Consider the following 26517-nt stretch of genomic DNA (forward strand, 5'->3'; position numbering starts at 1 on the left):
CATCTATATCCTAGACCACCTCCACTATGTTGGTAATATACAAACAGTTAATATTAATTTCTTAATAGAGGACAATGTCTCCATAATGTGATTAATATTTAAATATAAAACTAGGGTTTTAGTCCTTAACAAATTTCATATTTCTTATGCATTTATGTCTACAATTCTGTTATTTGATTTTTCAAATATAATCAAAATAGAAAAGAAATATAAGGCCAAGTTATAAAAATATGCTTTCCAGTTTCAAGATCAAAAGAGGATAACCAGTACCCAAAAATGTTTTGGGAGAAAGACTAACGTAACATCATAGCATAAGAATTAAAGTAATTTCACCAAGTACATTCAATTACAACAACAAATTTCTCCCACAATATCTACAGATCATTTTGGAGTATGAACATTCAAGTTGTGGAGATGTTTGAGTACAATTCAATTCTGATTGTGTTGTCCTGTTTTGATTGTGTTGTCCAAGGCATACATTCTTTTCTTGACCATAGCATTGACACCTTTTCAACATCTGGTGGCATTTTGAGTGTAAATAAATTGGGTATGTTAGTAAATCAAACATCAGAGATATTTAACACATTGTTATTTACAGACGGATTGCTAGCAATGGAGTGTTTTATACAGTAGATGTAAAGAAATGCTGTATAATCACAGAAGGTGATTTTGTAGCAGCAACTTGTCCTCTATAGTCTATATCCTCGTCTTCCAAATTGCAGTATAAAATACAAGCAATGAACTAAAAGATCTTTAAGATAGATTTTTAAACCTTGGTTAGAACTCTTTAGTCTTTCCAGGATTCCATGATTCTGCGATTGCAGAATTCAGCAGTGACTGCAGAAAACCATTAACTGTCTCACATAGAAAACCATTTTCCCCTCAGAAATACTGACATGCTAATTTGCTAAGTTTATTTTGGTAACCTGCAGCACCTGTAATAACAGCTGCTGCTTAACACTACAGGGTGATTTGCACCTACAGAATATAACTGCAAAAGACTGTGCTGAACAATGTCCTAAAACCCTCCATGAAGACCGTGGGAAATTGTTTTGAGTTGGCCTACTAGGCTAATGCACAAGAAACAGAAGTCAGAGTTCAAAAAAGAGACAAACATAAAATCGTACCGACCAGCCTCCATGGCAAAGAATGTTAGTTAGTAAGCTTATTTTAATTCAACATTATATATATATATATATAATTTATTTTTTTTTGATGATGATTAAGAGAATATCGGTATGTGACGGGGTACACCCGCCCCTGTATTATTTATGTATTGTTATGTTTTGGGGTTATTTAAAAGCAAATGGTTTATTGTTGTTTTGTAGCATGGATGCGGTTAAAATTCTCCATCCAGCTAAATGTGTGCGTAATGTGGCCGTCTCCAAATTAACTAATTACTAATCTGGAGATGGCCACGTATATAAAAGTGCATCAGCCGCTCACAAAGAAGGAGAGAGAGCGGAGGATATAAAGGCTTTAAAAACAAGTGCTACGCATGCTGGGTTAAGACCAGCACGATACTTGTTTTGTTTAGTGAGTGGTTTGTTTAAACTGTTTGTTTGTTTGGCCATCAAGCCATTTTGTTTATTATTTAAAGTTCATTTGATTTAGTAAAATAAGAGTGCACTGGCGACTCACCCCAGAGTTCTGTGTGTGCCTGTATTTCAGCCATCCTGCCACAGGTATAAAAATAAAATTGTCACAAAATCTTAAAATGTATGCAGCAGAATTAAGGGTTTTGCATCACAGATTTTTTTTTCTTCTTTTTTTTTTTTTTTTTTTATAAGTTTGTCACAAAATCCTGGGAGCACTGACTTTTTTTTTAACCATATCACTGCCACATTGTTGATCCCCTGGCCATATCAGCCCCAATGATTCTTTGCTTTTGTTCACAAAATCACCCATGTCTTATTTTCTTTGTATTCGTGTCAAAGCAGCATCTGCATGAAGACATTTTTATTTTTATTTTTTTTTTACCAGGAATTGATTGTAGCCCTACAATGAACCTAAGTTGTTTATCCTGTGCTTTGCTATCAAATTATAAGATTGTCAAGATGATTATGAAAGCTATAAAAATCACAATGCTTTAAAATAGTCCTGTTCTTTATTTCAGTTTATTAATGTATTTATTTATTTTTGCTTCCCAGAACACATCCACAGGCATTTACAGCAATATGAGGTGGAGTACCTGCAGTTTGCCTTCCGCTGGATGAATAATCTGTTGATGAGAGAACTTCCTTTGAGGTGCACCATTAGGCTTTGGGACACGTATCAGGTAAGCAACTGCCCCAGAAACCGCACTCAAACATCAGCAGATTATTGCTATTGTCCTCAAATCTCAACTACCGTTAGATTTTAGTTTGTGTTTTTCTCAAAGTATATTTTTACAGGATAAAATCTTTTAAAAATCCGAGCTTAAAAAAAAAAAAAAACACATGTCCTGTAGCATTTCCACCATCTCGTTTTGGGGTAAATGGCCAATATCTGGTGTGGAAGTTAATTGTTGTAAGCAAATATTAAGGCAATAATAGTAGCTAAATTTAAACACCACAAAATATTTCTATGTTATGTATTGCATTATATTTTATAATAAAATAAATTGAATTCAGTAAGGGCTGCTTAGAATCAAGCAGAAGAATAAAGTTAGGCACGTGCATTCCACTCACCTGCATTCCTATTGATCTATTTTTTGAATGGAACATTGACACAGTTATATTCATATATCTGACATAACATGACTTAATTAGGCGCCAAGAGGATAAACAATGTTCATTGATCTAATTCATCTTCAGTTTGACATTTTGACTGTAGCTACAAAGTATACTTTATTTCCATTTATGAAGGAACATTTTCGATCAATGCACTGTGCTGTCAATACAAGATACTAGTATCTTCTCTGCTAGGCTTTTACAGCATGCATATCCTCCAAAGACCAACAATAAGGACTCTTAATGCTAATATTCATTTTAGTATTCCTCTCAAACCTCAAACACATATACTATCTTCAGTAGTACTAGCTCCATAGCTATTTGCATGTAATGTTTTCCCAGGCATCACATATTTGTTGTTTCTACATGTATGCTGGAAAGAAAATGATACTGACATGCATGGACAACTATGCTTTATTTAATAAGCAATAAAAAAACACAAATCTTAAATAATATGCTAAGCAAAAAAGCAATCCAATTAAAATTGTGCCATTGCAAAAAGTGGTAAGTGAATCAATGACTGTCATTGTATTAAAAACATTAGCATGCAAAAGTGAGCAACTGCCCAATCATTTGATGCCAATTTCAATTCTTGGTCATTGGTTACCCATGATCAATTATTTTATCTTCGAATCAGTTCCCAAAATGAATTTAATTGTGAAAAGCCTCAACCACAGTAGGTTGAGAAGTTTGTTTCTTCAGTAAGGTTTTACTGCTGATTTGGTCAGAACATTTTCAGAATCCTGGAATCATTTCCAGCAGAATAGTAAACATTTAGTGAATCTGAAATGAAAGATTAAACTGTACTAAAGGGAGATTTGTGATGATTTGTTTTTTTTGTTGTGTTTTTTTTAATTTTTTTATCAAAACCTTGACACATTGTAATTTATGTGAACCCCAGTTCCACTAAGCTTGTCATAATTCTGAGGAAAACACTGGTTTGATTGATTTAAGATAGACCCCAAAACAGCTTTCAAAACATATTTATTCAAGTTTGATGTGCTGCCTTAAAATGTACCTAATAAGTAATGGTTTAGTGTTTTGTTGTTGTTGTTGTTTGCTGCGATACATTTTAATATCAAAATGGCTGCCACCAAATTCGCCGAAACGTGCCCCAAAGATCAAACTGCTTCTGTCTGAAAACTGTTTAACCAACTAACTCTGAACTTGATAGGCATCCTCCTGGGGATAATGGAATTCAAACAGGCCAAAATGGTGTTCTTTTGTAAAACAAGATGGCCGCCCAACCTACATTTTCTTTTTAAATTTAAAACAGCTTCAGTTGAAAAATGGTTTATTTGATTCATTCCAAAGTTGACAAGCATCGTCCCTGTGTAAGTACAATTGAAAAACAGAATCTATCACAGCCGTACGTTCCACCTTTATGCATGCGTGATTTTGATTGAGTGGATTTCCACTGTGATATATGGGTCTAGTGATTCTGCCTATGGATACCGCTCTGTGCTGCTCATTAACTTTGCCGTTTTCAACTTGTCGTTTTATTAAATACTAAATCAGTGAAGCCCAATATTTCAGCGTTCTTTAGTATAAATGCTCCGGTAAACATAAATAACAATCACAATACTCATACTTTAACGGTTTTTGTTTTATTTATTAGGCGCGGTTGCATTTTTAGAAACCACAATAGCGGTTGGTTAAAATTTGGTACATTTCTTACTTGCAAAAGAAAAACGAAGGAAGAAAACACAAGAGTACAGAAAGCGCAACGCGACAGAAAGTTATACCAAATCCATTTGGATCATTTTTATGTTGGATTTAATATAAACAAAATCAATGTTATTATTATAGTTGTATCTTGGTTAATTTTGTTGATATTGTAAACATTTTAAATGGCACATAAGTATGCTGAGATGGTGAGTAAATGTGATAAACATTTACAGTGCAGACTGTTTTTTGCTGAATAGAGTGTTTCCAAAGAGATTCACAAATACTGTATTTTGATTCTGTGCGTCCCAAGACAAATTCAAAGTTTTAAGAATTAAGCCTACTGTTTGGTATTCTGCCCTAAACCAGCAGTCCCAAACTGTTGACATAAATTATATATTAAATAAAACGGGAAAAAAAATAATATTCTGCCTTTTATTGCAACTGTGGTACCATTCAGTCAAGTGAAAATTGTAAAGGGGTACTTGAGCTGAAAACTCCAGACAGAAGGGGTACAGTTTCAAAAAAAGGTTGAAAACCCCTGATATAACACATTTAGAACCAAAAATTCAAAAATTACCTTGATTGTGACCTTTGACCTCTCCTTAAGGTTAAATGTAAAACTAGCTTATAACTCCTTACAGTGTGTAAATAGGGTCATGGTTACTATGGTGTTTAAAGTTATAAAGTATCTTGAGATAATGAACTAATGCAGTATTTTGAATTGAAACTGTTCCATAAAACTGATCTGTTGCTGACACTTGTGCTGCAATGATACAGCTTGCCAAGCAGCCGTAAAACTGCCTGGCTATTATTATTATTATTATTATTATTATTATTATTATTATTATTATTATTATTATTATTATTATTATTCCTAACTTTAATGAGAATCATCAGTAGATCATAGTAACACATGGTGCCTTCCACATAAGGCTCCTGCTTCTCCCTATTTTTAAAGTATTTTCATCTGAATCATGAGTTTGTTGCAGCAGTAAACTGAACCAGGTTTTTAAGTTGCTATTGAGGGGACTGCAGATGCTCTCAAAGTCAGCTATAAATGGAAAGTAATGTTTCACAACATAAATGTATCATTTAAAGCATCAGTTTTACACTTTCCTCAAGATTTCTAAAATTAATACCAGCTGCTATCAGCTGTTGAGACATGTAATGTAGAATCCTGTCCATTAGGAACTTAACATCAGATTACTTGCAACCTGAGTATATCTTGCACCAGTGCCTACAGCAAGATTTGAACTTAAGTGCCAGAGATGAAAGATATGTGTTTTTGTCTCATATAAATTTATAGAACATGTTTCTTGTTGAATAAAGAATTAGATAAAATCCTACCCATAACTTAGTGTATCCCCAGAATAGCAACAGAAAAAGAAAAAAAAAACTTTCATGTTTTACTGATTTTAGACTGGCATGCAGGGAATTTTATTACGTTCAAAAGTTTATCTTGTCCAACTAGAGATCCCTTTGTTTACTTTAACATAGGTTCAAATAAGCCCAAATGCCATTAAGCCCACCATTGATTTTGACAGTTGTTGACAGGCTTTCTTTGTTGTATGAGCAGTGTTCTCATGCACACATGTTAGTCAGGCTACAAGTCGATAATCTCAGGATATTACTTAAAGGGGAACTGTACTCAAAATAACAAGGCTGTCTAAATGCTCTGTATACATAACAAATGTGTCTCGCTGCACCAAATTTTTTAAAAAGTCAAGCGTTTGGCCAGTATTTAATTTTTTTTGTCAGCTTTCTAGGTCAGCTGGAAATGCAGGCCAACGCCATATTGGAACCTTTTTGGCGCTGCTGTTATGTCATATCGTTGACAGCCACCCACACCAGTGAACGCTGGCCGGGTGAATTATGTCAAAATGCCAAGCGTTCGGGTGCAAAAATAACAAGGAAAAACATTAACAAAAATTATTTTTGTGTGCCTAAGCCTTTAAACCAGCAAAGGGCGGCCATAATAAAACAATGGTTACATAATATAGGAACGGGACATACGCTCAATAGAATACAATGTGTGACTGTAGAGCGAGTCAACGACAGGACGTCACACAAAGCAAGACGGAAGAGAGCTCCAATACAGTCAATGTTAATTTGTTTTAATGGTTTTTATACAATATACTGCTCACGGAGAGGCTGAAAATGCGTCCAAAGCTTTAGTTAACATGTTTTCTATTGAAATGGTTATATATTCATTTGCATTACAGTTCCCCATTTAATGTTGTGTATTGATTTCCTGTTCTCCAAAGTAAAGAAATAACACCAGAGAAATGATAGATTAGAAGGATTAAACTGGTTTATAGGATGTTAACCTCCTGATTTTCCTAAAGAATTCAATTATCTTGAGAGAAGAATTTCCTAATGAATAAAGGTGGGCTGGTGAATAATACAGTAGGGAGGCAGACAGGTTGTTGGGAGATATTTTGTGTGGAACACAGCTGTAGGAGAATATTGTTTTTATAAAGATAGTGGGAGGTGCAGGTTCATGAGCGTGAGGTGAATGTGTTAAACCACTGACAGTACCAGATATAACTTTGGAGTACAAATCAGCAGTTTACTCTGAATCTTATATTGATGTTTTAATGTAGGGACTGACTGCACATAGCTTTAGGTTTCTTTCGGCAGTGTCTGTCACTGCCAATCTGCAACCTGCCAACCAAGGGTCATCACATTACTCCCCAACCCCCCAAGCTATTGCTCTACAGACTTGCAGTGCCCATCATCAGGTTGGGCAAATTACTTTAAGGGAACCTCTGTTCAGCAATAGCAGTGCGGATGGATCTTGGCATAATATGAAATATACTATATTAAACAGTGATTTTGCGGCCATTAAGTAAAATATTTAACTATGCTAATGGTAAAAAAAAAAAAAAAAAAAAAAAAAAACTAATCTTCTAATTATCTAGTTATCTGAAAATCTCTTTCAATAAATGAAGTATTATATAAAACTAAAATATAAATAGTCAAGTGTATTTTAAACATGTATATGATGTATATATAATAAATGTTACAGTTAACAGTGATGGACAGACATGGACTAGTTGTTTTCTTTAAAGGGTTTACAGGCAACAATCATTTTGTGTACTGTATATGTATTGTCCATTATATAAAACTTCCATTTTAATATCAATTTACAGTCAGTCACAGGCAGACTTCCAATGAAGATGTCTTTTATTATTTTCTTGTCAGAGAAAGGAAACTACAATCTAGAGCTATTTGCTGATGTTGGACCATTAACACGCAATAGCATGTGCTTCAAAGCCTGGTACATCTTGCGACACAATACATTTTTGGAGGTTGAAGGGTATTTTGTTTTCTAAAGCTGATCAAGTCATCATCAAACAGCATTGGCTTTCTGTGGTTTAATATAATTTATTAACGCTTACAATAAAATGTATGAATTTATGACATGAGTTTAGACCCATTTCTATAAGTTGGTTACAAAGTTTGTATTTTTGGTGAGTTGGCCATTAGCCTTAGTATCACTGAATACCATATGTATACTCTACATATTACCCCATTGTGTGATATGCATCTCTTTTGTACTATTATTGCAAACAACTGAGACACATCTTGATTGATTCTGTGATATAAATACTTAGCATCAAAAGAAACTTATCACTATTTTAAGGTATATAAATGATGGACATTGTCAAAATGTTTTTGGTTTCTTTTTAATCACTCGATCATTCATCCTTGACCATGACACGCTTGAGTGCTATGAGTGAAGCAAATGCACTTAATCACCTAATAAGTGAGACAGTTGATTGGACACTGGATATGGAGTGATTTCAGCTGTTGAATTGTATGCTTGAATAAAAGCAATAAAGAAAAAAAAAAAAAAACAATACATCGAAAAATGACAAACCCTGTTTTAGAGCAGGTGCTGTGACTTTTTATTGTGCTGATTAACAATTGACATCACGAAGATGCTGCAAAATGATCTGTCGATCTTGGGCAGATGTTGTGACTCTTGGTCTCCCAGTTCGTGGCCTGTCATTGACAGAGTGTGTCTGGTTATACCGTCTCGCCAGGTTTGAAATTGCTGGCTGTGAGCACCCAAGACGACAAGCCACAGTACGCTGCCCTAGACCAGCCTCCAACATGCTGATTGCACGAAGGCGCTGCTCTCTTGAAAGATGTGGGCAGCTGGCTCTTTGAGCTAAAATATATATATATATATATATATATATATAATTATTAGTATTATTTATTTATTTCTTAGCAGACGCCCTTATCCAGGGCGACTTACAGTCGTAAACAAATTCATTTCAAGAATCACAGTGCAAGTAATAATACAATTATTGAATACAGTGACTATATATATATATATATATATATATATATATATATATATATATATATAGTGCTATCTAAATGGGATTTTCATATATTTAATAATAAGACTATAAAGAAACAACACTAAAGTTTATTTATTTATTTCTTAGCAGACGCCCTTATCCAGGGCGACTTACAATTGTTACAAGATATCACATTATTTTTAACATACAATTACCCATTTATACAGTTGGGTTTTTTTCTGGAGCAATCTAGGTAAAGTACCTTGCTCAAGGGTACAACAGCAGTGTCCTCCACTGGGGATTGAACACACGACCCTCCGGTCAAGAGTCCAGAGCCCTAACCACTACTCCACACTGCTGCCCAGTTGATTGTTTCTTATTATTAATCTCATTATAATTTTCATAAGACCTTCCTTGATCCACAGTATGGGGATTTGCATAGTTCATTAGACATAATATCAACAATGTTTTTTTTTTTTTTTTAAACATAAAACTATGAAGAATATTATTATTATTATTTATTTCTTAGCAGACGCCCTTATCCAGGGCGACTTACAATCGCAAGCAAATACAAATACATTCAAGTGTTACAATATAAGTCATGCAATAAGAACAAGAAATACAATAATTCTCAAGTGTGACAAACCACAATTCAATAATACAGCAGATAATAGTGAAAGTTACATCAGGATATGATTAAGTAGTGATAGTTACATCAGGATATGATTAAGTACAAAATACTACAGATTAAACACTTGGGAGATTACAATATTCTGAGGTACAGGATTAAATGCAGTAAAATAGGGGGCAGATAAGAGCAAAATAAAGCATATTTAAATGAAGGGTGATAGTGTCCCAGGATACAACAGAGGAGTTCTACAGGTGCTGTTTGAAGAGGTGAGTCTTAAGGAGGCGCCGGAATGTGGTCAGGGACTGGGCAGTCCTGACATCTGTAGGAAGGTCGTTCCACCACTGCGGAGCAAGGGTGGAGAAGGAGCGGGCTCGGGAGGCAGGGGAGCGTAGCGGAGGTAGAGCCAGTCTTCTAGTGCAGGCGGAGCGGAGAGGTCGAGTGGGGGTGTAGGGAGAGATGAGGGTCTGGAGGTAGCTGGGTGCAGTCTGATCAAGGCATCTGTAGGCTAGTACAAGAGTCTTGAACTGGATGCGAGCGGTGATCGGGAGCCAGTGGAGCGAGCGGAGTAGTGGAGTAGCGTGGGCGAAGCGAGGTAGAGAGAACACCAGGCGAGCAGCAGAGTTCTGGATGAGCTGGAGCGGACGGGTGGCGGACGCAGGGAGGCCAGCCAGGAGGGAGTTGCAGTAGTCTAGGCGGGAGAGTACCAGGGCCTGGACCAGGAGCTGGGTAGCATAGTTGGTGAGGAAGGGTCGGATTCTTCGGATGTTGCTCAGGAAGAATCTGCAAGTGCGTGCCAGAGTGGAGATGTGCTGGGAATAAGAGAGGCAGGGGTCCAGGGTGACTCCAAGGTTTTTAGCTGAGGAAGAGGGAGAGAGTGTGGTAGATTCCAGAGGAACAGAGATAGAGAGATCAGAGGAGGGGGAGGAGGAGGGAAAGAAAAGGAGGTCAGATTTAGAGAGGTTGAGTTTGAGGTGATGCGAGTGCATCCAGGAGGAAATAGCAGACAGACAGGTAGAGATACGGGAGGAGATGGTGGAGTCAGAGGTGGGGAAGGAGAGGAAAATCTGAGCATCATCAGCATAGAAATGGTATGAGAAACCATAGGATGCGATGAGGGGGCCCAGGGAGCGGGTGTAGAGAGAGAACAGGAGAGGACCCAAGACTGACCCTTGGGGGACTCCAGTCAAGAGAGGGTGAGGTGTGGAGGTTGCTCCACGCCAGGTTACCTGGTAAGTGCGGTTGGAGAGGTAGGAGGAGAACCAGGCCAGAGCAGTGCCAGAGATCCCCAGGTCAGCAAGAGATGATAGTAGAATAGAGTGATCAACAGTGTCAAAGGCAGCAGAGAGGTCGAGGAGAATTAGGACAGAGGAGAGAGAGGCAGCTCGGGCACACTTAAGTGAGTTGGTGACAGAGAGAAGGGCGGTTTCAGTGGAGTGAGCAGAGCGGAAGCCAGATTGGAGAGGGTCAAGCAGAGAGTGGTTGGACAGGAAAGCAGAGAGCTGGCGGTGTACAGTCCGCTCGAGGGTTTTGGAGAGGAAGGGTAGGAGGGAGACAGGACGGTAGCTCTGGAGGGAGGTGGGGTCGAGGGTAGGTTTTTTGAGGAGGGGAGTGATAGAGGCTTTTTTGAAGGCAGAGGGGAAGATGCCAGAAAGTAGAGAGGTGTTGAGGAGGGAGGAGATGAAGGGGAGTAGAGCAGGAGCAGCAGCTTGAAAGAGGTGAGTGGGGAGGGGGTCCAAGGCACACGTGGTGGGTTTGTGACCCTGGAGCAGGGAGGAGAGGTCAGAGTCTGAGAGGGGCAAGAAGGTGGAGAGGGAGGGCGAGTTAGTAGGGGATGTAGTGGGTGTAGGGGTTGGAGCAGGAGGGGGTGCGGGGGAGGGAGAGGTGTTAAAGAGTTTGCGGATATCTGAGATTTTAGAAGAGAAGAAGGAGGCAAAGTCGTCAGGGGAGATAGAGGAGGGAGGAGGAGGGGGGGGAGGGTTTAGGAGGGAGGAGAAGGTAGAGAATAGTTTACGTGGGTTGTTAGTGGAGGCTTGGATTACAGATTGGAAATAAGCACATTTAGCAGAGGAGAGAGTAGAGGAGAAGGAGGAGAGAAGAGTGCGGTAAAGGTCTAGGGCAGCAGGGAGTTTGGTTCTCTTCCATTTCTTTTCAGCAGATCGCAGTGTGATTCTTGCCGAGCGGAGCACAGAGGAGAGCCAGGGATGGGGAGGGGAGGGGCGAGCGGGTCGGGAGGTGAGGGGACAGAGGGAGTCGAGGGAGGAGGTGAGTGAGGAGAAGAGGGTGGAGGTAGCAGAGTCTACGGAGAGTTGTGAAAAGGAGTCGATAGGAGGGAGGTGAGAGAGAGCAGTGGAGGCAAGGACAGAGGGGGAGAGAGAGCGGAGGTTACGGCGAGAGGTGACAGTGGGGGTAGGAGGAGCAGGGAGAGGGGGGAGAGACAGAGAAAAAGAGATGAAATAGTGATCAGAGAGGTCCAGGGGGGTGACAGAGAGGTTGGAGGGGCAGCAGGCCTTGGAGAAGGTGAGGTCCAGTTGACGGCCAGCTTTGTGGGTAGGAGGGGACGGAGAGAGACAGAAGTCGAAGGAGTGAAGGAGAGGGAGGAATCCAGCAGAGTGGCTGGGGTTGGAGAGATGGATGTTGAAGTCACCCAACAGGACAGTCGGGGTAGACAGAGAGGGGAGGGAGGAGAGTAGATAGTCGAGTTCATCCAGAAAGTGAGTGAGAGGCCCAGGGGGGCGGTACAAAACAATGAGCAGGAGTTGACAGGGAGAGGTTAGTTGGACTGCATGAAATTCAAAGGTAGTGACAGAGAGGGAGGTGAGATCAGAGGGGACAGAAAAGAGTAAGGAGGGAGAGAGGAGAAGACCCGTCCCACCTCCCCGTCCGGTGAGACGCGGGGTATGGGACAGGACGTAGAGAGAGGACAGGGCAGCAGGAGTAACAGTGTTATCAGGGGACAGCCAGGTTTCAGTGAGAGCAAGGAAATCGAGCGAGAGGTGGGAGGCAAAGGCAGAGATGAAATCAGCTTTGTTAGCAGAAGAGTGACAGTTCCAGAGTGCACCAGAGAGTGTGCGGGAGGGGGGGAGAGGCAGAGAAATGAGGTTAGAGGGGTTGGAGGAGCAGTAGCGGAGGGAGGGCAGAGGACGAGGACGGGAGGACAGAACAGGGATGTGAGAGACAGTCATAGCAGGACAAGCAAGACAAAAGGCACAGTAGGAGCAGTGGGGTGGAGGATACAGACCTGACTAGTAGATGGCTTCTTCCAGAGCGCTGGTAGGTTCGGATCTAGTCGAACAGCGTCTCAGCGCAGGCCTCCCCTCGCTGGACTCCCACAGCTAGACTCCCGGCTCTTTTGTTGAGGCTCTTCTGTTGTCTGGCGCTTCGTGCTGGCGCTAAAATAAGCTGCTTGAATAAATGTTGTTACCCCTGCTTGGCAAAAGAACCAACTAAACTGTGTGGAAACCAATCAAATAGCAAAATCAACTGCTAATCAATTTAGCCACTCACCTGGTACTAATCACACACAAACTCAGCCAATTCAAACACCACCTTACAATGTCACCAAATGTAGTAGTTACAATTACAAAAAGCAGGAACTTATCTATCTGCCTCTCTCCCTGGTTCCCTGAAGACTGAACTAATTACCAGATGCCCACTCTTAAATAACTCCCTTCACTTAGCAAGGGAACTAGCTGCTAACTGCTCTGGAGACAATAGTTTCACACACTTTGATGGGATCACACAACTGCAGGAGCTGTGTGGAGACCAATTCAAATGCAAACTGCTCTAATCAAGTTAACCCACCCTGATTCAAATTTACAAATTACAAATTAAGTACTCAAAATAAGCACACTGCCTGGGATAAAATCACACACTCCTCCCCAATTAGAAACACCAGGTAATACTATATAGTTAATGGAAAAATTACTAGGAGCAGGATCAAATACCTATCTTGCTTCAAATGCTGGTTACCTGGTTACCTGGTTACCTGTCGACTCCCACAGCTAGACTCCCGGCTCTTTTGTTGAGGCATATAAAGAATATAAAGAATATAGTTAGATTTTAATGCCACAAATTCATCTATATACAATTTCAGCTATAGTATTTGTTTAGAAAAGTGAAAGATGGAATAGAAAAGCATACATATGAAAGTAGAGACCTTTGTAGCCTGAAATAGGAGAAAACCAAAAGCTTTCTTTGTAATCATCAGCCTTACCTAAGGTCCAGTTAAGTTTGTAGATAGTCTTGCCATTTGTTGTTTATTATTTGGAAGATGTAAAAGAGTGCAAAAAGTGGTCAAGTTATATGTAATGCAAGTGTCTTTTAGTTACGTTTATATTTGTCAGGTGGCATTGCAGATTTATTGTCATCAGGATGCATAAATGTAAAAATAATCACATGCAGTATGCTTCGTCGTAAAAATAGATCTATACATTAGATGACGGATGATTAACTTTTTTTCAAATGTTACCAACTTATTAAATAATGTTATTGTAATATATATGGTTATTGTAATATATAGTTCCCTCTAGGGAATCCCAGGGAGGGGGTGTGTGTAGGTCGGGGGGTAGGTGGCGGGGAAGTGGAACAAAAGGGCAGGTAGACCTGCTCACATTGAATAGACAGCGTCCAATCTATTAAAGTTTTGGTTTACTATTGCGTACCAGTGATATATGATCTATATGCTATTACATTTTTTTCACCATGTAATCCAAAAGAGACTGTAATTACTCTACAGGGAAATGGCATTGGAGGAGGCCAATTGTAAGCGTGTTTAATGGTTTAAAATAAAATTCAAGGATTAGACAATACTGTGTAAATTAAGTCAGCTTGAAAATGTGATGGCACATTTGGGGATATTGACCTACTTTTTTGAAAGCTATAAAGCTAAAGCTTGAAAAATAAATTATGCATATATGTAGAGCGTTTTATGTAGTAGTAGTGTATGGCCTAGGAGGCTTTGTCAATTTGGCATGTTCTTTGTAGTTGATTTGAAAGCACTACGGTTGCAATGTACAGTGGCATTGTAGTAACTATTATTGAAAAGCTGCTCAGTTAGATTTATGCAGATAAACAGCTGACATACAGTATGTCACTTCCAATCAGTTGCTGAGAAGGAACCTTTCCATTCCATTTCCATGGGTGAAAGTGCTCCGTCTGTAGACGGAATTACGTCAAAATTGACTCTCTCTCTCTCCATTCCTATGTAGAAATCCCCCCAAAAATCTGGGGGGTGGAGGAAAACTGTAGTGTTTTCACATGTACTTGATGACTTGTTATTTTTTAGTATATTTTTCTCCTGTTGAACTGTAACTTGATTGAGACCATAGGAACCTAACCCATAGAGCACAGAGGAGGCAAGCTATATATTTTGCCCCTCTAATTTTTCTAATTGCTCCGTGTAAACACACTATTATTCTATGTTTTGTTATGGTTCTGTCTATAAACGGTTTAAAATGTAAAAAAAAAAAAAAGTAAAGTCATTCATAAGACGCCATAAGTCCAAAATTAAAAACAAATAAATAAAATGGCCCCTACATGAAAATTGGTTTGACTCACCATAGTCTGCTCTGCGCTATAACAGCAAACATTAGCAGCAGTGTCACTGCAACAGAAGATGTTGGGCAGTTTGGATACTACAAAAAAAGATTAATTAAATATAGGCTAGGTAATTGTTAGTTTAGTTTGTTTTATTCTCTGTTAATTAAATTATATTCAGATGGTTATTTATGTGTGTTTTTTAAAAAAGGACGTTAGTAGGTTTGTGTTGCTGTGGGGCCATGAACGGGTTTAAGTTCAACAACTCTAAATAAAATGTTACTGTTATTAAACACAGGTAATAATCTGAAGCCATGGTATTGACTCATTGTGTGACCCTGAGCAAGTCACTTAACCTCCTTGTGCTCTTTCGGGTGAGACGTAATTGTAAGTGACTCTGCAGCTGATGCATAGTTCACACACCCTAGTCTCTGTAAGTCGACTTGGATATAGGCGTCTGCTAAATAAACAAATAATAATTGTAAAATAACAGAATCCTGTTTTTACTTTAGAAATGTTTTTGTTCTTTATTAAAATTAATTTTCAGCTTTCATATTGAAGCGTGTTGTGTACTACTCATTAAAGCAAACCAATTAGGAATTTGCTGAAGACATTTTTCAAGTCAAGTAAGCTTATTTGTGTATAAATAATTACTTTAAAGGCACACACCTCAATTGTATGGTAATTAAACTGTTTGATTATACTCTCCCTACCATTCTGCACACTGTCAGCCCTGGCAAAAGATATAAATAATGTACCTGATCCAAAGCAAGGGTAAAACTTCCCTAAATATTAATGTAAAAAATATAAATATTTTAAAACTAGCAAGAAATGACTTGTTGCAGTAGCAACAGTTACATTATTGTTTTACATTTATTGTTTTGCCCTCTAACTCAATGGACCATATTTAGAAGCAAGCACAAAGGCAAAGACACAATTTCTTAGAGCAATGAGACCATTTTAATAGTATAAAACAAGAAACAACTCTTGACTGGTCAAATGCATAGTAAACATAATCTCACATTTACTACAGGACTAAGCAGTACACAATACATTTTTTTGTAAGACAGAAAAGTTATTTTCACAAATGTGTTTCTGTGGGTGAAAACAGAGTGTTCAGAAAACCGTGTGGCTATTTAATAGGGGTGGGTATTGGGACTGAGGAGCTGTATTGCAATATATTGCAATACTGAAGACAGTATTGCAATATATATTGTGATACATATTGGAATTCATTGCTGAATGATGCTGATGTTGATTTTTTGCTACCAAAATAAATCTGCATGTATAAACTGTGCTTTTTGTCATTTTTATGCTATTTGAAGTATTAGAATGTAATATGACAAATTAAACTCTCATATGAAATGCCCAGTATCTAATTTTTGTGGGATCCTCTGAAGTGCATGCATGTGCTCCCAGTCTGAAAAGTAGAAAAATAGTGCTTGTTTGAAGGCTATTTAAAATTCTCTAAAAACATTGATTTTAAATGTCATTATGTTTTATTATAAATAATATCTTTTTTCATTTTATATTAAACATGTTATTCAAACTTGCATCCTATGACTGTGGCCATAAACACTGGTTTAAACCTGCTTTATATATCGTTCAGTGCAGAGACCCGGGGTTTGGAATAAATGACTTGCTTTTAAGATTTAATATACAGTATATTACAAAAGCATAAATAAGTGTTACACATTTATTTAAAATAAAAATACTTACAGTACTAGACTAGTACAGTACTAGAACCGCTGGTTTTTTTTTTATCTGCTGAGATCAAATGCGGCAGGTCCAGGGAGAAAACAAAGATATTCAGAATATAGTGTAAAATTACATTGTCCAGAACTGTCGGCAGAGAGTCTTTAAAAATAAATACAGTTCTTAAATTGGTGACGAATAAAAAATAACTTAAGCGTTTGCAGAATTTAAGCAGCTCAAAATCTCTATGCGCTTCTAAAATATTTTCTTTTGTGTTAGCACTGCTCGCATTACGGGTTCTCACAGGAAGTGATTATCTTGCGAGATAATAGCCAACATTTTCTAGTAGATATTTCCTTGAATCAGTTTAATCAAAAATACCGGTATTGTTGTTCAAATACCGGTTTTTGTATTGCCTGATGAATATCGCAATATACTGGTATGTCTGTATTATCGCGTACCCCTACTAATTAACATAAAGCACAATCCTAAGCACACACCAGCTGCTGGTTAAGTTTCTTTACAATTTTTTATTTTTTATTTTTTTTTATTATTAACGAATGTAACGTAATTTGAAACAACAATGAATTGAACTTGGCCTAGCTTTTTCCTACACTGTATTCTGTTCCACATGGAAAGGAAAAATGATTTTAAAATGTTGACACTGCATCATGATAAACAAGCAAGGTAAACAAGCAATTTATACTCCACAGGACATGATAAACAAGCAATTTATACTCCACAGGACAGCCCTGAGTATTCATTTGGCAGGAGGTTGATTCCGGTTAGGTGCATTTTGGACTCTGTAGTTTCTTAACAAGCACTTGAATTCCAGTGCTGGCACACAAGCATTCCAAAAACAAGAAAAAAAAAAAAAAAACATCTGTTACTTAATAATGAACCGAAATGGTATTAATTCAGTATGCGATTGCAGCATAATATAAAAATACATTGGGAATAAAATGATAGAGGTGTCGGATGCTTAATATTTGTTTAGAATGTATGGATTTTCTAAACATGTATTACTAGTAAACTAAACAGTTTAACACGTTTTTTACACGTTTAAAGGTGGTAGCCATTGTCAGTAACTAAACCTAGTTTATTCTGACCCATTGTTAAGTTTCAGAATTATAATACACCACTTTCACCTGGTTGAGATACTTCTTAAAAGTATATTGTTTGTACTCTCACCTCAGTACTGCTATGAACTATGCTAGCTCAAACTTTTTAAAAATAAGTAGAAAAATGTAACAAAACTAAAATTGTAAACCGAATAACATGAATGACACATGGGCGAGATAATTATTTAATTTTGTACACCCTATTCTAACTTTTAAATTAGAAATACATATAAAGCTCTATATAACGTCTTAGGGAGGTGACACTACTGCAGGTGAAAATCTTAACAAGGGGACCTTTTATGCCTTCAGAAAGGACATCTTGCAAGATGTTTATGGTGTTGCCAGTTTATTCCCAATCAGGATTTACACCTATGATCGTCTTATAGTGTTTACTGTATCTCTGACACTCAGCTACTTCATATACTTAGACTGCTTGGCTTCTGAAGTAAAGGTAGCTATTCCTTCAGATGACAAAAAATCACAGTCTTTTAAATACCTGCCTACTACAATGCCTTAAATAGGTATTTAATCTTTGTCTGAGATGGAAGGCCGAGATGCTTTTGTCTGTGCATCTGTAAGACTAAAGGGCAGCAAAGGAATGCCTTTTAAAAAAAACTCACAGGGTACAAGGCGAGGCTCATTGATATTCCAACGGTGTGATTGCATTTCCTTAGCAGGACTATTGAATCCTCTGCATTTTATCACTGATGTGATAACAGAATAAAAAAGCTTTACTGCTGATTGACGTCAAGTAGCAGGGTCATGGTGAAGATCGCTGATCAATGCTATTATTGCTGAAGGCAGTGCTAACAACTGCGATTATACAGTGCTTTCCCGAGAGGAAGATTCAAGACCTGTATGGGACCTACTCTGTTCCTTCTAGCAAAACTGGTCCCGCTCGGCCCTTGACCCGCCCGGTCCATATCTATAAGCAGATTTAGGCAGCACCTGTACAACTGTATCTTTATACTGCATTGCTTGCACCTTGCATCATGCCTGGGTTATATCCCTGTGAGACATGCAAGGCCAGTCTGCCTATTGAGGACAAGCACGGCAGGTGCTCTTCCTGCCTGGGCCCAGAGCACGCCAAGGAGGCAGTGGTTAATCGCAGCTTCTGAGAGTTTTGTGTCCCTTCTTCCAAGCATGCGCTTGTGAAATGGCTATGCCGCAGCTCTAAAGGAGCGCTCTGCGTCCCTTACTCTTGCTCAGCGATCTTCCCCGTCACCCTCTCTTAGAGACATGGTTGCGTCCTCACCCCAAGGCTCTGTGCCAAGGGAGAGCGGACAACACACCGGGGAAAGTAGCCCAGGAAGGAAACCATCCTCATGGACTTCCTCATCCTCCTCGAGCTCTGCCTTTCCTTCCCCTTCCCCCACAGAAGAGGAAGAAGAGTTGCTGTTCCAGGCGATCGGCAGACTGAGCAGATGAAAGAGCTTTGGGCAGCAGTTTCCCACCAAGGAACTGTTCTTGCTGAATTACTGTGGGAACATTCAGTGGCACCTGCCCTGCCTGTGAGGAGGGCTCCTCTGAGGAGGTGGGCGAACAGGAGCTGACTTTTCTGTCAGCTGGATGAGCTGCACCTGGTTAACAAGAACCTGCTCCGTGTGTCCAAGCTCAACACAATAGGCTATAGGTAGAAACCTGGCTGGTAGCTGCACGTAGGCAGCTTTGGCTTTCCCAGGCACGCATGTGATCTCACTGCGTGCAAGAATCCACTAAGTAGCTGCTTTCGCTTGCTTCCCATGCAACCACCTCCAGTACGTAAACCAGCGGCAAACTGGCACCCTAGGCACCAGCAGCCTTAATGACCAGCACAGCCGGCTGCGCCTGCTGCCGGAGGTGATGTTCAGAACCGGAAGCTTTAAGGTAACACTGCTTTGTGCAGACAGAAGCCACAGGCCAAGCCACAGGCTAAGCAGCAGCCCTAGGAATTTGCTGCCACAGGCCCAGGGCCCCTTCTCAGGGAACCATCTGGACTATTGGTGTCGGTGCATCACTAACATGTAGGTGCTTACTACCAGACCAGCTATTCGCTGCAGTTCAAGCATGACCCCCCCCCCCTTTCGGAACGTGACTGCAACATCAGTCACAGACCCACATGACGCCACTGTGGTGTCTCAGGAGGTAGCAGCTCTGCTGTAAAAACTGGCTATACCCAGGGTTCTAGTCCAGGTACTTCCTAGTGCCCAAGTGGGATGGTGGCCTCAGACAGATCCTCGAACTCAGACACGTCAACCTGTATCTGAGCCGAAAGAGGTTCAAAATGTTGACAATGCAACAGCTGTTGCAGTCAATAAGGCCAGGCGACTGGTTCACCACGGTGGACCTCAAAGACACCTATTTCTACATCCCCATAAAACCAGCGCACAGGAATTACTTGCGGTTCACTTTTCAGGGAACAGCATACGAGTTCAGTGTCTTGCAGTTTGGCCTCTCCTTAGCTCCCTGTGCCTTCTCGAAGTGCATGGAAGCTATCCTAAAGACCCTGTGTGGAATGTCTGGGGTGTGCAAGGTGTATGGAACGCCTCTTGGCAGGGTCTCCATATCAGTGTTTTAGAGCTACAGGCAGTTTACCTGGCCTTGCAAATTTTTTTGCAGAAGTTTCGAGGGAGACATGTGCTTGTCTGTACAGACAACACAACAGTGGTGGCTTACATCGACCACCAGGATGCCCCCAAGTCACCCAGTCTCCATCGTGTGTGGCCCGCAAGCTTTTGCTCTGGGCGCATGAAAACCTCTCACTGCAGGTGTTGCACCTGCCCGGGGTGACAAACTGGGCAGTGACCTCCTCTCAAGAGTCTCCAGCAGCTCAGAGGGAAGGCTTCACCTCTCTGGTTCTCCATAATAGGAGGCGGGGACCCGCTGGCAATAGATGCCTTGGCACATCAGTGGCCAAGGCATCTGTTATACGCATTCCCACGCTTGCCCTGCTCCCGCTGTGTCTGAAGAAAATCAGGCAGGACCAGGCCAAGGTGCTCTTAGTAGTAATAATAATAATAATAATTTTATATAGCGCCTTTCATAGTGGACCACCATCACAAAGCGCTTTACAGAGGTAGGCTGTGAACTGTGCATTACAGTCACTTACAGTAGGACACTGATTTAACATCTCATCCGCAGGATGGAGCACAAGGAGGTTAAGTGACTTGCTCAGGGTCACACAGTGAGTCAGTCAGTGGCAGAGGTGGGATTTGAACTGGTGACCTTCTGGTTACAAGCCCTGGACTTTAACCACTGGACCACACTGCCTCTTATTGGCCCAGGAGACTATTTTTCAACTCTGATGCAGCTCCTGTAGGGTTGTTGACACTCTACAAAATATCAGAGCAGCATCCACGCGTTCCCAGTACAGGTACAAGTGGGTCGTCTTTCAGACGTGGTGTCTGCCTTGTGGGTTTGACCCCACGACTTGTCCCATGATAGCAGTTCTGCAAATTGTGCAGGTCCTGTTTGAAATCCCCCTCTACATTAAAGGTCTATTTAGGACACTGTTCCTCGTTGGAGGCTAAATTTGAGGCTTAATGCACTCATGAAGCCTCCATTTGAGCCCCTGCATTCAGCTGAGCTGAATTATTTATCACTCAAAATGGCTTTCTTGCTCGCGGTCACCTCCGCAAAGCGGGTGAGTGAGATGCAGGCATTTTCTTTTGCAAAAGTCTCCTTAATTTTTTCAGAGGCCAGGACAAAGGTTAAGCTCCGTACCAATCCTGCTTTTTTTGCTAAAGACTATCTCGGCATTCCATGTCAACTAGTCTGTGGAATTAAAGGCTTTCCATCCACCTCATTTCCAGTCTGACAGGGTGCGACAGCTCCATAAGCTTTGCCCAGTTTGTTGACTGCTATGGGGTGAAGTCCCATGGTCAAGCCCTGTCTAAGCAACATCTGTCCAAGTAGATAGCAGACGTGGTCAGGACTGCCTATGAGCTGGCCAACTTGCCCTGTCCAGAAAAACTCACTGCCCATTCCACCAGGGGAATGGCAACTTCGTGGGCTTTATTCCAGGGTGTATCTGTCAAGGACATTTGCAATGCAGCGGTGTGGGCTACTCCCCATACCTTCACTAGGTTCAACAGACTTATTGTTGTAGATTGTTAAAACCCTGTTTTTGGAACTAGGGTTAAGGGTGGCTTCCCAATCAACCCTTACAACACAGGCGTAGAGGTAAACCTCTCCCTACATTTTTTCACCCCAGCTACGTGTTACTGGGTTAGCCTTGTAGCATTCCAGTCATCTGCAATCTTGCCCTTGCGATGACTTTGGTAGACTCACCCATTTGGTAATGGTTGCATTTCGTACTTAAAATTGAATGTTCGGTTATTATCATAACCTTTGTTCCCTGAAATAGAAATGTAACCATTAACCTTCAAGGTCGCTGCATCCATGATTGCAGCAGGTTTGAAGGAAAAATGACGCTGAGATCTGTGAGCGCAGTCCTTGTGTGACCTCGAGGGCAGGCCATGACTGCATCACAGGCTTGGTGCGCAGCTTTCATTTACAATATTCAGGATTCTGGTCCAGGAGGAAAATACCCATTTGGTAATGGTTATATTTGTATTTCAGGGAACCAGGGTAATGATAATAACCAAACGTTCACAGACAATTCATTATGATGATTGGTTTCTCTCAATGTTTAATATAGCACACATATTAAATGTTCAGTCTCTAAAGATAAAACCTTAACCAGCAAAATCTCAGTATTTCCAAAAAGGTAACGTGTATACCTTCTGTAAGCATGCAAAATACATCAAATCTTACCAGGACTGTCAATTCATGTGCCACATTTTTAGATATGCAGTAGAGAACCAGTCATCCAGTTGTGATGAAAGTGGGTTTACACATTTATTAACACAAGTTAAATTAATACATTGTCCAATTCCTTCTTATTGGTAATTGATGACAATAGCTACGTAACTATCTTCTTAATTTTAGGTTGTAATAAGATAATGTGGGTGGTCCCCGGGGATAAATCCAATTTGAAAAGCCGTTTCCCTTATTCGGGAGGCCTCAAACAGTTGGAAATACCCAACTGGGTTAGTATATAACTAGTGTTCTGCGTTTCCGGTTTATTCCGAATTTTACCAAAAAATCGCAGGATTTTTTTTTTTAACAGGACGTTGGTTTTTACTGATTTATACTCGATTTTTGTCTATTATTCAATATTTTTGGTACAATTTTCTAGGAAATACACAATATTTTAATTAAAATGCTGTTTTATTTTGAATCTGACATTGTAATAAGCAGCCCTACACTTTATCCTAGGATACAGTAGACGTTTAGATGTCAGAGGATCCAATAACGTTCAAACGTGGTTCTCTGTCATTTCACAAACACATTATCACCTGATTATGCTGGCCAATCAAAGTCTGATTATTGTGGCAATTGCGGACGTGGTAATTACTAGTTTGATCAAAAACTAAATCGAAATACTTAAACGAAAATATTATATTTTTAGTGGATGAGGAATGGGGAGAAAACGTAAATCAGTTTATGAATATTCAAAAGAAAATGAATGTTTCGAAGTATACAAAAAGCAAAAATAACAGAAGTGGGTCAGATGAGGCAGAAGACGCATAGCACTGCAAATACTGTGTTGCATTGAGGTAGATGTTTGTGCTGACAGTAAAAGAACATACAGAAAAATAAGCGACACATTAAACTAAAACAAGAAAGTGAACTGAGAGACACACAATCAGTTTATGAAGCTTTTACACACGCTTTAATAAAAGAGAGCGCAGAATGACTGTGTTAATGAGTTTGTCAGAGCGCTGTGCTTTGCTGGACAGCCACTGTTTATTGCAGACTGCAGAGAGGTATGTATTGGTGACTTTGTGCGACGTTACTGTCCATGAGCTAAAACACTGCCTAACACTGCCAATCTTAATCGTAAATATTTGACAGAAAATGGTGATGTTTTGGTAAAATTATGGAACACATTGATGGAAATGTCCAGTGTGATTTTTGACGCGTCTCCTGATGGCTTGCACTGCCTAGTTCTGTCAATTTTCTTTTATTTTTATGATTTCAAGGCAAATAAACCTGGCTTGTTTTTGATGCTGATGTCATTTTCATACCTTCTGGAGATACTATTTCCATCAGCACAGCGATTGCCCAAACTTTCGCAAAGTACCAGCTAACATGGGAAAATGCATGTGGCCTCGACTTGCAGATTCTGCTTCATCATACATGGCAGGGACATTAAACTTAATCAGAAACCAGAACTGCTGTGCATCATATTCCACATGTAAAGTGTGTATACTAGTTTTTTACCCCCCACTTTTTACCGATGTTTCAATTAAAAACTATTTATTCCAATTTTATCCCTATTTTAATATATGTAAAATAAACTCTGAAAAATTCCCTGTTTTTTTTTTTAAAGATAAAAAACGAAAATGCGGAACACTAAATAAGATATTTTCAGTTACTCAGTAAAATATAGGAGCTCATGTTAAAAATAAACATTGAATTCATCAATTGCTTTAGTTATTTGAAAGCTAATCTAAAAAAAAAAAAAGAGAGTGGTGATAACATTTTATAAAATGGGTGCCATAAGTGGTGTGCTGTTTCAATCTGATATCAATCATCCAGTCTGATAAGACAGAGCTTCATGCTTTGATAGATGAAGGTGTGATACAACTGGTAAGCCTACTCATGTGAAAGACTTATCTGAATGATTTTGTGGTTGTGATTGTCTATTGCCCTAACCCCATGACCTTAATCAGGAGAACTGAGCAGCTCGTTGTCTAAAAGGTATAAAACAGTGACACTTAACAACTGTGTTTTATTACTTTATTAGGTTCTCTGCCTGAAAGATATGAACAAAAGGCATTAAGAGCAGAATGGGGGTAAAAACATATAAAACGATTTTCTGCAACAATCAGTTTGACACACTAATCCTGACAAGCAGCGACAGTTTTCAGCACTGGATGCATCCCCCTTCATATTTGCAGGGCTTTGTAAACACTGCATTTTAAAAGTGTTGGTGATGATGACATTGAACTCTGACCTTGCAAGGCTGCCATGTTGACAATGTTTTTCTTGTCTGTATAGACACATTTGGAGAAACATTTTTTATTATTATCTTCATCCAAACTAACAGTATTTTTTGTACATGACAGTTAATGCTGTTGTCAGGTTATTATTTGCAAGTCTGTGTTAACAGGTAAGGATGTGAGGGTGATTGCTTTTTAAGTTTATTTATTTTTTTATCTTAAAGTGACTGAACAGGTGAGTGATAATAGTGAACACAATTATAATTCAATGGTGCTTTAATAATAAACATTAACTTTATAGCAGGGTGGAAAATGATTGATATGGACCAGCAGTTTCAGCGCTAATCCATTGGCACTAAGAACAAATCTATTTAATTAGATGTAACTACAGTCCAATGCGACTTGGGAAGTACACACACATTTCCCGCTAGGCTAAATAACCCTGATATGCTCAACAGCAATTATCGGTTTAAGGCAAAGGGGGGTTCCTAGAATCTAGATAGGATCAACTTGCTCTTGGTGTAGATACATTATATATATATACTGTCCAAATAAATGAGAACAGCTATGTAATTAACATAGAGTACATGTCCCAGAGAAGGATACAGATAACCTACTATGAAAATAAGTGACCCTGAATACACTTCTCCTGTGGTGTGATCCATAGGAAATTGACAAATGTTGCAAGTCAGATTTAAGGGCTGATAGTGGGCACTCAGTTAGCAGACTTCACGAGAAAGTCTAATAAGTTATGACAATAGAGGTTCATTGAAGTTCAGGTGACTGGGCAAGCAGGAGCAGATGAACAAAGTCTGTCTCGTGCTATGCAGAACAGTTTGTGACTCTGTGTCCCCTTGTACTGCTTTATATGCAAACATTACCGTGTTTTTTGGCTTAAAAAAAAAGGATTGTGGATTGCACCCTGCTACAATAGCCAACTTTCCTTCATTTTTCACTAAAATGAATTCTGACATCCCACATTCAACGCGCACATTTTGAACTGCATAGATTTTGTGACATGCATTGTAATGCTCACCAATCACAATCACACTTGATGCTCTTTTTACCACTGCTTTGCTTAGCCAATGTATTACAGAGTACAGTTGAAGGATTATTTTTGCATTGCAAACCTTTTACAAAACAAGTTACAATTGGCTGCAGGTTTTCCCATTTTTACTCCATACCCTAAAACTGATCGCACAAGTACTCTGCAATATTCGAATACATTTATGGAGCAGTGCGGTCCTTGTAAGGAGAGTTTGTGAAAGATTGTTAAACAACTTATCTGCCTTAAAATGACGCCACTGTGTGGTTTATATTAAATATGCAGATAGCATATAGAATGCATTTCCTTCCCACCAAAAAGCTTTTCAGAATGCACTGGGGATCTTGTTTGCATTATGATGTGCTTAATTTATAAACCTAAACTCATTAGGGTATATTTAAGACTGATATATACCTTGGTGGTCATTCATAGCATTGCGCATCAGATTATTTATTGAAAAACACCTTAAGTACAATTTAAATTATGACTAAAGCTCTTGTGTAACAATGTAATGTGTAACATAGAAATATAGAGAAATATTCAAATTGTCACAATTTCCAGTCTTAAACCATACAGAATGTAAAAAAAAAAAAAAGTAACGGCTGATTTCTATTGTATGTCTAAAAAATATAAAAGGCACTCATATTGCTTATTTTTAAAATAAAGCCAAACAGGGACAAGACTAATCCCTTTGTTATTGGTTGGATCCAGCACAGTCCATATACAGTATAAGTCTTGAGCAGTCTGATTTTGGATGAGTCCATGCAGCATATTGAATTTTATCAGCCAATGTCAGGCACAAACCG

At 39.3% G+C, this 26517-nt stretch overlaps 1 protein-coding gene across 4 annotated transcripts in view; it reads left to right on the forward strand.

Annotated features, from left to right (window-relative positions):
* The window catches only part of LOC117968773 (TBC1 domain family member 22A-like), a 195755-nt gene that overhangs the window by 118099 nt on the left and 51139 nt on the right, over positions 1-26517 (forward strand). For all 4 annotated transcript variants that reach the window (XM_058986100.1, XM_058986101.1, XM_058986098.1 and 1 more), the window contains one exon: positions 2151-2278. In XM_058986100.1, coding sequence (XP_058842083.1) covers positions 2151-2278 — 128 coding nt within the window. The remainder of the gene's footprint in view (positions 1-2150; positions 2279-26517) is intronic.

Source organism: Acipenser ruthenus, chromosome 14 (assembly GCF_902713425.1).
Source record: "Acipenser ruthenus chromosome 14, fAciRut3.2 maternal haplotype, whole genome shotgun sequence".
In the NCBI taxonomy this organism is placed as follows: domain Eukaryota; kingdom Metazoa; phylum Chordata; class Actinopteri; order Acipenseriformes; family Acipenseridae; genus Acipenser; species Acipenser ruthenus.